Source organism: Scyliorhinus torazame, chromosome 2 (genome assembly GCF_047496885.1).
Source record: "Scyliorhinus torazame isolate Kashiwa2021f chromosome 2, sScyTor2.1, whole genome shotgun sequence".
Lineage (NCBI taxonomy): Eukaryota > Metazoa > Chordata > Chondrichthyes > Carcharhiniformes > Scyliorhinidae > Scyliorhinus > Scyliorhinus torazame.
The window spans coordinates 15,265,647-15,279,412 of NC_092708.1; the positions used below are offsets into that span (position 1 = coordinate 15,265,647).

At 51.2% G+C, this 13,766-nt stretch overlaps 1 protein-coding gene across 1 annotated transcript in view; it reads left to right on the forward strand.

The window, feature by feature from the left end:
- The window catches only part of plcd4a (phospholipase C, delta 4a), a 117,433-nt gene that overhangs the window by 82,727 nt on the left and 20,940 nt on the right, over positions 1-13,766 (forward strand). The window contains exons 10-11 of the mRNA XM_072468692.1: positions 308-486; positions 10,047-10,182. Of these exons, the coding sequence (XP_072324793.1) occupies positions 308-486; positions 10,047-10,182 (315 nt within the window). The remainder of the gene's footprint in view (positions 1-307; positions 487-10,046; positions 10,183-13,766) is intronic.

The window sequence follows — 13,766 nt, forward strand, 5'->3', positions numbered from 1 at the left end:
GGTTAGTTCAACATCATTTTCCCGGAATAATCCATTCTGGCTTTCCTTAATTAAGCTGCAATTGGCTAAGTGACTATTGATTTTGTGAGCCCATGTGTGTGTAAACTTGAATATGTATGTTCAGCGAGCTGATACAGCCACGATGGGTCAAATAGCCTCCTGTGTTGTAATTGTTGTGTGTGTGTTTGATCAGTGATGGAGTGAGTGATAAATAGAGATTGCACACTCAGTAATGGTCCTCTCGACACTCCAGCAATCATGTCGACAGAATTGACTAACATGGCGTCTCCTGTTATCTCTCTTCGAGTGGCGTTGAATTTCCAGACAGCCGGGGAGGAGATGGACCTGAATGATGGTCTCTTCAGTCGAAACGCTCACTGTGGGTTTGTGTTGAAACCCTTGTTTATGAGAACGATAGAATCAAACTTTGACCCGGAACATCCTCAAGATACAGCTGGATATCGGCCTCTCAATCTAACTATTCAGGTAAGTGCATCAAAATCTGGCTGTTTCTCTCTCTCTGTCTGTTTGTCTCTTCTCTCTGTTTCTCTCTCTCTCTCTCTGTTTCTCTCTCTCTCTCTCTCTCTCTCTGTTTGTCTCTCTCTGTCTGTTTGTCTCTTCTCTCTGTTTCTCTCTCTCTCTGTTTCTCTCTCTCTCTCTGTTTGTCTCTCTCTGTCTGTTTGTCTCTTCTCTCTCTCTCTCTCTGTCTGTTTGTCTCTTCTCTCTGTTTCTCTCTCTCTCTCTCTCTCTCTCTCTCTCTCTCTCTCTCTCTCTCTCTCTCTGTTTCTCTCTCTCTCTGTTTCTCTCTCGCTGTTTGTTTCTCTGTTCCTCTCTCTGTTTCTTTCTCTGTTTCTCTCTCGCTGTATGTTTCTCTGTTTTTCTCTCTCTCTCTCTCTCTCTCTGTTTCTCTCTCTCTGTCTGTTTGTCTCTTCTCTCTGTTCCTCTCTCTCTCTCTCTCTCTCTCTCTGTTTCTCTCTCTCTCTCTCTCTCTCTCTGTCTGTTTGTCTCTTTCTGTTTCTCTCTCTCTCTGTTTCTCTCTCGCTGTTTGTTTCTCTGTTCCTCTCTCTGTTCCTCTCTCTGTTTCTCTCTCTCTGTTTTTCTCTCTCTCTCTCTCGCTGTTTCTTTCTCTGTTCCTCTCTCTCTCTCTCTCTGTCTGTTTGTCTCTTCTCTCTGTTTGTCTCTTCTCTCTGTTTCTCTCTCTCTCTGTTTCTCTCTCGCTGTTTGTTTCTCTGTTCCTCTCTCTCTTCCTCTCTCTGTTCCTCTCTCTGTTTCTCTCTTGCCGTATGTTTCTCTGTTTTTCTCTCTCTCTCTGCCTCTGTCTCTCTCTCTCTATCGGTTGGATTCTCCGATTCTGTGGCTATGTCTGCAGGATCTGTCTGGTCTTAAGGTCAGAAAGTAGGTGCCGCCCCCGCACCGACCCTCCTCCCAGTGGGGGGCTAGCAGCCGCGCAGCGTAAAGCCCCCGGTTTTACCTACGGATACGGCCGGAGAATGGCCGTGTCCGTGGCCGCGCATACGCACAGCGGCCTGCAACATGGCACCGGCCACGCGCAGACCCAGTCTGCCAACAACTGCCCCCCTGTAACCCTCCTCGCCACCCCGGACCTCCCCAACCAAAGCCCCCCCCCCCCCGCCAGCGAAACGGCTCCGCCCTTGACTGTGGTGGTGCTGGACACAATCCGCAGGTGCCACGCGAGGCCCCCGAACGGTGTGAGCACACGTGTGCCACGCTGTCGGGGACTCGGTACATCGGGGGCCGAGCATCGGGGGAGGGCCTCGGGTAGAGTCCTGATGCCGTCCATGTGCCGTACTCGGGTACGCTGTTTTTCAGGGGGTGGAGCATCACACAAACGGCACAGCCCCCGATTCCTGATGTATCGTCAATTACCACGAGACGAGAATGGTGGAACGATCGAGGCTTTATTGAGCAAAGATGTTGTGCCTCCTGTAGCTGGAACCAGAATGGCTGCAGCACCGGGGAGCACACACTTTTATACACCACCTACTGGGCGGAGCCAGCAGGCAGGGATTTACCATTGTACCCTTAATATACGGGCTGTACCGTAATACATACAATATTCCACTAGTGGTGACTACCAAATTCACCCCCTGTTAAAAAAGTGTCTGGCGGGGGTGGTGGAAAACATTACAAATTCAGTCTGTCGGGGGCCTTGACCCTCCGCTGCGATCGCCTCAGTCCTGGTGGTGATGTGGGCACCGACTTGGTCACCTGTGACTCCGGGAGCGTGTTGGCCTCGTCTTCATCACCCCTGAGTGGAACCAGTGGGAGGACGGATCCCGCTGGGGTAGGGGCTGCAGTGAGGTTCACTGGAGGGAGGGTGAGTGGCGCAGGGGTGAATGAGGGAACTGGGGGGGGGGGGGGGGGGGAGGTGCCAATTCGGGGGTCGTGGCTGGGGACCCAGCGGGAGCCAGATCCCGGAGGGAGACTGTGTCCTGGCGCCCGTCGGGGTGTGCCTCGTAGGCGTACTGCGGGTTCGCGTGTAGGAGGTGGACCTTTTCGACCAAGGGGTTCGACTTATGGGTCACGCCTGCTTCCGGAGGCGGACGGGTCCAGGAACTGTCAGTCATGTTGGGGGCGGGTCCCCGGAGGTGGACTTCCTGGGGAAGGCAAGCACACGTTCGTGAGGGGTCTCGTTAGTCGCGGTGCATCGGAGCGACCGGATGGAGTGGAGCGCGTCGGGGAGGACCTCCTGCCAGCGGGAGACTGGGAGATGTTTAGACCGCAGGGCCAGCAGGACGGCCTTCCAGACCATCCCGTTCTCCCTCTCCACCTGCCTGTTTCCCCGGGGTTGTAGCTGGTCGTCCTGCTCGAGGCGATGCCCTTGCTGAGCTGGAACTGACACAGCTCATCGCTCATGAAAGAGGATCCCCGATCGCTGTGGATGTAGGTGGGGAAACCGAACAGAGTGAAGATGCTGTGCAGGGCTTTGATTACCATGGCAGAAGTCATATCGGGGCATGGGATGTTGAAGGGAACCTGGAGTACTCATCAATCACGTTCAGAAAGTACGTATTGCGGTCGGTGGAAGGGAGGGGCCCTTTGAAGTCCATGTGGAGGCGTTCAAAGGGGCGGGAGGCCTTCACCAGGTGTGCTCGATCTGGCCGGTAGAAGTGCGGCTTGCACTCTGCGCAGACTTGGCAGTCTCTGGTGACGGTCCTGACCTCCTCAATACAACATAGAACATTACAGCGCAGTACAGGCCCTTCGGCCCTCGATATTGCGCCGACCTGTGAAACCACTCTAAAGCCCATCTACACTATTCCCTTATCGTCCATATGTCTATCCAATGACCATTTGAATGCCCTTAGTGTTGGCGAGTCCACTACTGTTGCAGGCAGGGCATTCCACACCCTTACTACTCTGAGTAAAGAACCTACCTGTCCTATATCTATCTCCCCTCAATTTAAAGCTATGTCCCCTCATGCTAGACATCACCATCCGAGGAAAAAGGCTCTCACTGTCCACCCTATCCAATCCTCTGATCATCTTGTATGCCTCAATTAAGTCACCTCTTAACCTTCTTCTCTCTAACGAAAACAGCCTCAATTCCCTCAGCCTTCCCTCATAAGATCTTCCCTCCATACCAGGTAACATTCTGGTAAATCTCCTCTGCACCCTTTCCAATGCTTCCACATCCTTCCTATAATGCGACGACCAGAATTGCACGCAATACTCCAAATGCGGCCGCACCAGAGTTTTGTACAGCTGCAACATGACCTCATGGCTCCGAAACTCAATCCCTCTACCAATAAAAGCTAACACACCGTACGCCTTCTTAACAACCCTCTCAACCTGGGTGGCAACTTTCAGGGATCTATGTACATGGACACCGAGATCTCTCTGCTCATCCACACTACCAAAAATCTTACCATTAGCCCAGTACTCTGTCTTCCTGTTATTCCTTCAAAAATGAATCACCTCACACTTTTCTGCATTAAACTCCATTTGCGACCTCTCAGCCCAGCGCTGCAGCTTATCTATGTCCCTCTGTAACTTGTAACATCCTTCTACACTGTCCACAACTCCACCAACTTTAGTATCATCTGCAAAATTATTCACCCATCCTTCTACGCCCTCCTCCAGGTCATTTATAAAAATGACAAACAGCAGTGGCCCCAAAACAGATCCTTATGGTACACCACTAGTAACTGGACTCCAGTCTGAACATTTCCCATCAACCACCACCCTTTGTCTTCTTCCAGCTGGCCAATTTCTGATCCAAACTGCTAAATCACCCTGAATCCCATGCCTCCGTATTTTCTGCAGTAGCCTACCGTGGGAAACCTTATCAAACGCTTTACTGAAATCCATATACACCACATCAACTGCTTTACCCTCATCCACCAGTTTGGTCACCTTCTCAAAGAACTCAATAAGGTTTGTGAGGCACGACCTACCCTTCACAAAACCGTGTTGACTATCTCTAATCAAATTATTCCTTTCCAGATGATTATACATCCTATCTCTTATAAACCTTTCCAAGATTTTGCCCACAACAGAAGTAAGGCTCACTGGTCTATAGTTACCGGGGTTGTCTCTACTCCCCTTCTTGAACAAGGGGACAACATTTGCTATCCTCCAGTCTTCTGGCACTATTCCTGTAGACAAAGATGACTGAAAGATCAAAGCCAAAGGCTCAGCAATCTCCTCCCTAGCTTCCCAGAGAATCCTAGGATAAATCCTATCCGGCCCAGGAGACTTATCTATTTACACACTTTCCAGAATTGCTAACACCTCCTCCTTATGAACCTCAAGCCCTTCTATTCTAGTAGCCTGAATCTCAGTATTCTCCTCGACAACATTGTCTTTTTCCTGTGTGAATACTGACGAAAAATATTCATTTAGCACCTCTCCTATCTCCTCGGACTCCACGCACAACTTCCCACTACTGTCCTTGACTGGCCCTACTCTTACCGAGTCATTCTTTTATTTCTGACATATCTATAGAAAGCTTTAGGGTTATCCTTGATCCTACCTGCCAAAGACTTCTCATGTCCCTTCCTGGCTCTTCTTAGCTCTCTCTTTTGGTCCTTCCTCGCTAACTTGTAACTCTCGAGCGCCCTAACTGAACCGTCATGTCTCATCTTTACATAAGCCTCCTTCTTCCACTTGACAAGTGTATCGACTGCTTTAGTAAACAACGGTTCCCTCGCTCAACCACTTCCTCCCTGCCTGACAGGTACATACTTATCAAGGACACGCAGTAGCTGTTCCTTGAACAAGCTCCACATTTCCATTGTGCCCATCCCCTGCAGCTTTCCTCTCCATCCGATGCATCCTAAGTCTTGCCTCATCGCATCATAATTGCCTTTCCCCCAGATATAACTCTTGCACTGCGGTATATACCTATCCCTTTCCATCACTAAAATAAACGTAATCTAATTGTGGTCACTATCACCAAAGTGCTCACCTACCTCCAAATCTAACACATGTCCTGGTTCATTACCCAGTACCAAATCCAATACGGCCTCGCCTCTCATTGGCCTATCTACATACTGTGTCAGGAAACCCTCCTGCACACATTGGACAAAAACGGACCCATCTAATGTACTCGAACTATAGCGTTTCCAGTCAATATTTGGAAAGTTAAAGTCCCCCATAACAACTACCCTGTTGCTTTCGCTCCTATCCAGAATCATCTTTGCAATCCTTTCCTCTACATCTCTGGAACTTTTCGGAGGCCTATAGAAAACCCCTAACAGGGTGACCTCTCCTTTCCTGTTTCTAACCTCAGCCCATACTACCTCAGTAGACGAGTCCTCATCAAACATCCTTTCTGCCACCGTAATACTGTCCTTGACTAACAATGCCACCCCTCCCCCTCTTTTACCACCTTCCCTGAGCTTACTGAAATATCTAAACCCCAGCACCTGCAACAACCATTCCTGTCCCTGCTCTACCCATGTCTCTGAAATGGGCACAACATCGAAGTCCCAGGTACCAACCCATGCCGCAAGTTCACCCACCTTATTCCGGATGCTCCTGGCATTGAAGAAGACACACTTTAAACCACCTTCCTGCCTGCCGGTACACTCCTGCAACTTTGAAACATTACTCATGACCTCACTACTCTCAACCTCCTGTATACTGGAGCTACAATTCAGGTTCCCAATCCCCTGCTGAACTAGTTTAAACCCTCCCGAAGAGCATTAGCAAATTTCCCCCCCCCAGGATATTGGTACCCCTCTGGTCCAGGTGTAGACCATCCCGTTTGTAGAGGTCCCACCGACCCCAGAATGAGCCGCAGTGGAGTAGGGCAGGTTGCGGGCCTTGATAAAATGGAAAAGCCGGTTGACCCCGGGTGGCAGAGGTCATAGTGGAGAGCCCGGAGTCGGTCCACTTGTGCGCTGGCACATGTACCGCGGGATAGGGCATCAGGGTGCTCGTTGAGCTTACCCCGGCGATACAAGATCTCATAATGATAGGTGGAGAGCTCGATCCTCCATCTCAAGATCTTGTCAATTTTAATCTTGGCCCGCTGTGTATTATTAAACATAAAGGCAACCGACCATTGGTCAGTGAGGAGAGTGAATCTCCTGCCGGCCAGGTAATGCCTCCAATGTCGCACAGCTTCAACAATGGCTAGGGCCTCCTTTTCGACAGAGAAGTACCGAATTTCAGAGGCATGGAGGGTGCGGGAAAAGAAGGCCACAGGCCTGCCTGCCTGGTTGAGGGTGGCGGCCAGAGCTACATCCAATGCATCGCTCTCCACCTGAAAGGGGAGGGACTGATCGACCGCGTGCATCGTGGCCTTGGCGATGTCGGCCTTGATGCGGTTGAAGGCCTGGCGGGCCTCAGCCGCCAGGGGGAAAACTGTGGACTGAATGAGTGGGCGGGCCTTGTCCGCATAATTAGGGACAGTGGGGGAGAGGGAGTTCCAGGAGGGGGCGCATGCGGTCGGGGTCGGGCCCTAGAACTCCATTTTCCACGACATAGCCAAGGATGGCTAAGTGGTTGGTGCGGAACACGCATTTCTCCTTATTGTACGTGAGATTAAGGAGTTTGGCGGTCTGGAGGAATTTTTGGAGGTTTGCGTCGTGGTCCTGCTGATTGTGGCCGCAGATGGTGACATTATCTAGGTACGGGAAAGTGGCCCGCAGTCCGTACCGGTCAACCATTTGGTCCCTCTCTCGCTGGAAGACCGAGACCCCATTAGTGACGCCGAAGGGAGCCCTAAGGAAGTGATAGAGGCGGCCATCTGCTTTGAACGCAGTGTATTGGCGGTCCTCCGGGCGGATGGGGAGCTGGTGGTGGGCGGACTTCAAGTCCACTGTGGAAAAGACCCGATACTGCGCAATCTGATTGACCATGTCAGATATGCGTGGGAGGGGGTACCCGTCGAGCTGCGTGTACGGATTGATGGTCTGACTGTAGTCAATGACCATCCTGTGCTTCTCCCCAGTCTTCACTACCACTACTTGAGCTCTCCAGGGGCTGTTGCTGGCCTCGATGACCCGCAGAAGCCGTTGGACCTCCGACCTGATGAAGGTCCTGTCCTGGGCACTGTACCGTCCTGGGCACTGTACCGTCCTGGGCACTGTACCGTCCTGGGCACTGTACCGTCCTGGGCACTGTACCGTCCTGGGCACTGTACCGTCCTGGGCGCTGTACCGTCTGCTCCTGGTGGCGACGGGTTTGCAATCCGAGGTGAGGTTCGCAAACAGGGAAGGTGGATCGACCTTGAGGGTCGTGAGGCCGCAGACGGTGAGGGGGGGGGTAGCGGTCCGCCGAATTTTAAAGTTAGGCTTTGGAGATGGCACTGAAAATCCAGGCCGAGGAACAGGGCAGCGCAGAGGTGGCGGAGGACGTAGAGCCGGAAGTTGCTGAACTCTACGCCCTGGACGGTGAGGGTCGCGATGCAGTACCCCCGGATTTCCACGGAATGGGATCCGGAGGCCAGGGAGATTTTCCGGGTGACGGGGTGTATCGGGAGGGGGCAGCGCCTTACCGTAGTGGGGTGGATGAAGCTCTCGGTGCTCCCGGAGTCAAAGAGGCAGGTCGTCTCGGGCCCATCGATCTTCACCGTCGTCGTCACGGTCGCGAGGTCGCGAGGTCGCGGGGCCGGGACTGATCCAGGGTGATCGAGGCGAGCTGCGGCAGATGCTGGGAGTGGCGGAGGTAGCGGCAGGCGATGAACGGCCAGACGAGCAGGGGTCCTGAGGCGCCGTCCAAAATGGCGCCGAAGATGGCGGCGCCCACGGGGCACACATGGCCTGCGGTGAGGAAGATGGCGGCGCCCATGGGCCGCACGTGGCTTGCGAAGGGGAAATTGGCGGCGCCCCTGGGTCGCACGTGGAGGGCGTAGGAACGCCGGGTCTGGCAAACAGCGGCGATCGACCGGGCCTGGCAAACAGAAGCAAAGTGTCCTTTTTTCTCTCTCTGTCTCTCTGTCTCTCTCTCTCTCTGGGGCACATGGGGCTGTAACATTCCCAGGATAGTCAGCAGATGGGATTGGAGGAAATGGCCTCCCAGGGCATTGGTTTTCTAGAATACCAACAGCAACTTGCAATTACATAGAGCCTTTAATGGAGCAAAGCAGGCTGAGGTGTTTCATAGTGGCATCCGCTGACAAAACCTGACATTGAGGCGGTGCAGCCTTCCCCAGCCGGACAGCCCTCCAAGGTAGGAACATAGGATTTAGGAGCAGGAGGGGTCCATTCGGCCCCTGGACTCTGCTTCACCATCCAATAAGATCATGGCAGATCTGGTCATGGCCTCCCCTCCACCTTCTTGTCTGCCCTCACACAATCCTCCACTGCCTTGTCGTTCAAAAACTGTCTAACTCAATCCTGAATACATTCCGTAGCCCAGCCTCCATTGCTCCCTGGGGTAGAGTGGAATGGAATACTCACTAGTCGGCTGGATGAGCGCAGCTCCAACAACACTTCAGAAGCTCAACACCATCCAGGACAAAGCAGCCCTGCTTGATTGCTCCCATTCCAGAAACATTCAGTCCCTCCACCACCGACGAACAGTTGCAGCCGTGTGTACCGTCTACAAGATGCACTGCAGCAACTCAACAAGACTCCTCAGGCAGCACCTTCCAAACCCACGACCACTACCATCTAGAAGGACAAGAGCAGCAGATACCTGGGAACCCCACCACCTGGAGGTTCCCCTCCAAGTCACTCACCACCCTGACTGGGAAATATATCGGCCGTTCCTTCACTGTCGCTGGGGCAACAGCCTGGAACTCCCGCCCTAACAGCACAGTGGGTGTACCTACACCTCAAGGACTCCAGTGATTCAAGAAGGCAGCTCACCCCCACCTTCTGAAGGTCAATTAGGGATGGGCAATAAATGCTGGTCTAACCAGCGACGCCCTGATGCACTATCAATTACGACGAGACGAGAGTAGAATGTAATCGAGGCTTTATTACACACAGATGTGTGGCCTCTTACAGCAGCTTACGAAATGGCTGCTGTTCGGAGAGCACACACATTTATACTCTGCCTACTGGGCGGAGCCAGCAGGCACGGATCTACCCCCGTACCTGTAGTACAGGGGCCTTACCGTATTACCCATGTATACAACAGTGGTGACTACCACACGCTCATGTCCCGTAAAAATGTTGATAATAAAAGTTAACCAGGATTCTCCCCCTCGCAGGCTGCCTGTCCCTGTCTATGTTGGAAGAATTTTCAGATTGCCTGTTTGGCTGCATTGCGAACGCACCTTCCTCAGCCATCTCTGCCTCTCTCCCTCCCTCTCTCTCTCTCTCCCTCTCTCTCTCCCTCCCTCTCGCTTCCACTCCCTCTTTCCCCCACTCACTCTCTCCTGCCCACTCTCTCCTGCCCACTCTCTCTCTCCCTCTCTCTTTCCTTCTCTCACTCCCTCTCTCTCTCTCTCCCACTCCCACTCTCTCCCTCTCGCTCTTCCTCTCTCTCCCTCCCTCTTACTCCCTCTTTCTCCCATTCACTCTCTCCCTCTCTCACTCTCTCTCACTCCCACTCCCTCTCTCTCCGACTTACTCTCTCCCTCTCTCACTCCCTCTCATTTGCTCTCTCTCTCCCTCCCTCTCCAGGTGATCAGTGCACAGCAACTGCCCAAAGTGGAGAACAGCAAAGAGGGATCGATAGTGGATCCATTGGTGCGAGTGGAGATTCATGGTGTGCCCATGGACAATGTGAAACAGGAAACAAAATACATCGACAATAATGGTATATTTACCAACATTTCACTGACCTCGTTTACCATTGACAGCCAACTATCACTGACGGTGCCAGTGCTGTGGATGTTTGAAACACGGGCGCTTAAACCATGTTAATCCGAGTTGTATTTCCATCCCACCACTATTGGCGACCGTACCTTCAGCTCCCTTTGTGACATTATGAGAAATGTACAGAACTGTAAGGGTTAATGCTATGTCCGAATCAACCACTAGAGGGAGCTAGATGCCGAACTACATAACGCATCGATGCTAAGCCTTCTGGGAGAGTGTTGAGGAGAAGGCTAGGAGAAAGACTGTAGGGAAGCTAGTGTGAGTGAGAGCAGATCATAGTTTTTGTATTAGTATAGAGATTAGTGGTAGATGAGTGTAAATTATATATTTATTGTCAAGTGTTTACTATACAGAAGTGACAGGTCAAAATCAATTAAGAAGTGTAAATAAATCTTTAGCTTTGTTTAATACAAAAACCAGTTGTGGTCTTTGTGAACACTACGCCAACCATTCTATGATCTGGACCACAAAGCACACCACACCCTCTGCACGGTCGCCATCAAACACTCCCAGGACACGTACAGCACGGGGTTAGATACAGAGTAAAGCTCCCTCTACACTGTCCCCATCAAACACTCCCAGGACAGGTACAGCGCGGGGTTAGATACAGAGTAAAGCTCCCTCGACACTATCCCCATCAAACACTCCCAGGACAGGTACAGCATGGGGTTAGATACAGAGTAAAGCACCCTCTACACTGTCTCCATCAAACACTCCCAGGACAGGTACAGCACGGGGTTAGATACAGAGTAAAGCTCCCTCTACAATGTCCCCATCAAACACTCCCAGGACAGGCACAGCACGGGGTTAAATACAGAGTAAAGCTCCCTCTACACTGTCTCCATCAAACACTCCCAGGACAGGTACAGCGCGGGGATAGATACAGAGTAAAGCTCCCTCTACACTGTCTCCATCAAACACTCCCAGGACAGGTACAGCACGGGGTTAGATACAGAGTAAAGCTCCCACTACACTGTTGCCATCAAATACTCCCCGGACAGGTACAGCACGGGGTTAGATACAGAGTAAAGCTCCCTCTACACTCTCCCCATCAAACATTCCCAGGACAGGTACAGCACAGGGTTAGATACAGAGTAAAGCTCCCTCTACACTGTCCCCATCAAACACTCCCAGGACAGGTACAGCACGGGGTTAGATACAGAGTAAAGCTCCCTCGACACTGTCCCCATCAAACACTCCCAGGACAGGCACAGCACGGGGTTAGATACAGAGTAAAGCTCCCTCGACACTGTCCCCATCAAACACTCCCAGGACAGGCACAGCACGGGGTTAGATACAGAGTAAAGCTCCCTCGACACTGTCCCCATCAAACACTCCCAGGACAGGTACAGCACGGGGTTAGATACAGAGTAAAGCTCCCTCGACACTGTCCCCATCAAACACTCCCAGGACGGGTACAGCACGGAGTTAGGATAGTTCTAACCCTGTAACCGCTGTGTGACAGAATGTTACATTACATTTGAAGTGAGGAAGTTCAATCTGAGGCCAGGGCGCGAAATTTGAACAAAGAAAATGATGAATGAAGGAGGGACAAACCGGCTGAGGTGGATTCGGGAAATACATTAAAAGTTTGACTGTGAATAGGCGTTGGAGAATCTTCAAAGATTATTACATTGTTCACAGCAACTATACGTTAAAAACCCAGAATGAAAAGCCAGTTACCCGTGGCTTCTGGATTGTCGGAACCTTTTTTTAAAATGATTAATAAAGTTGACAGAAATAGTAGCAAACCTGAGGATTGGGAGGTTTTTAGAATACAGCAAAGAATGGCCTAGAAACTGATAAATAAATCAGAATATGAATGTAATCTAGCACAAAACATAATAATGGACTGTGAAAAGTTTCTGTAGGTGAGTAAAAGGGAAGAGTTTGGCAAAGACAAATGCGGGTCCACTCCAGGTAGAGTCAGGAGGATTCAGAATGGGGAATAGAGGAATGGCAGAGAAGCGTAATGATTGTCTTGTGTCTGTTTTCACTAAGGAACGTCTGTTTCGCTGGAAAACAGAGATACTATTTTGGATACTGTTGAGGGGGATGGCCTCTCGGGGGAAAGCACCACAGGTGATGCTGCTGGAGGGCAGGGGAGGAAAAGGACTAAACGAGCTATAGTGGTGGGGGATTCAGTAGTGAGGAGAAGTAACAGGCGTTACTGCGGCCGCGAGCACGACTCCAGCCTGGCACGTTGCCTCCCTGGTGCCAGGGTCACGGATGTCACGGAGCGGCTACAGGGCATCCTCAAAGAACAAAGAACAAAGAAAAGTACAGCACAGGAACAGGCCCTTCGGCCCTCCAAGCCCGTGCCGACCATGCTGCCCGTCTAGACTCAAATCTTCCACACTTCCTGGGTCCGTATCCCTCTATTCCCATCCTATTCATATATTTGTCAAGATGCCCCTTAAATGTCACTATCGTCCCTGCTTCCACCACCTCCTCCGGCAGCGAGTTCCAGGCACCCACTACCCTCTGTGTAAAAAAACTTGCCTCGCACATCACCTCTAAACCTTGCCCCTCTCACCTTAAACCTATGTCCCCTAGTAATTGACCCCTCTACCCTGGGGAAAAGCCTCTGACTATCCACTCTGTCTATGCCCCTCATAATTTTGTAGACCTCTATCAGGTCGCCCCTCAACCTCTGTCGTTCCAGTGAGAACAAATCGAGTTTATTCAACCTCTCCTCATAGCTAATGCCCTCCATACCAGGCAACATTCTGGTAAATCTCTTCTGCACCCTCTCTAAAGCCTCCACATCCTTCTGGTAGTGTGGCAACCAGAATTGAACACTATACTCCAAGTGTGGCCTAACTAAGGTTCTATACAGCTGCAACACGACTTGCCAATTCTTACACTCAGTGCCCCGACCAATGAAGGCAAGCATGCCTTCTTGACTATCTTCTCCACCTGTGCTGTCCCTTTCAGTGACCTGTGGACCTGTACACCTAGATCTCTCTGACTGTCAATACTCTTGAGGGTTCTACCATTCACTGTATATTCCCTACCTGCATCAGACCTTCCAAAATGCATTACCTCACATTTGTCCGGGTTAAACTCCACCTGCCATCTCTCTGCCCAAGTCTCCAAACGATCTAAATCCTGCTGTATCCTCTGACAGTCCTCATCGCTATCCGCAATTCCACTAACCTTTGTGTCGTCTGCAAACTTACTAATCAGACCAGTTACATTTTCCTCCAAATCATTTATATATACTACGAACAGCAAAGGTCCCAGCACTAATCCCTGCAGAACACCACTAGTCACAGCCCTCCAATCAGAAAAGCACCCTTCCATTGCTACTCTCTGCCTTCTATGACCTAGCCAGTTCCGTATCCATCTTGCCAGCTCACTCCTGATCCCGTGTGACTTCACCTTTTGTACTAGTCTACCATGAGGGACCTTGTCAAAGGCCTTACTGAAGTCCATATAGACAACATCCACTGCCCTACCTGCATCAATCATCTTTGTGACCTCTTTGAAAAACTCTATCAAGTTAGTGAGACACGACCT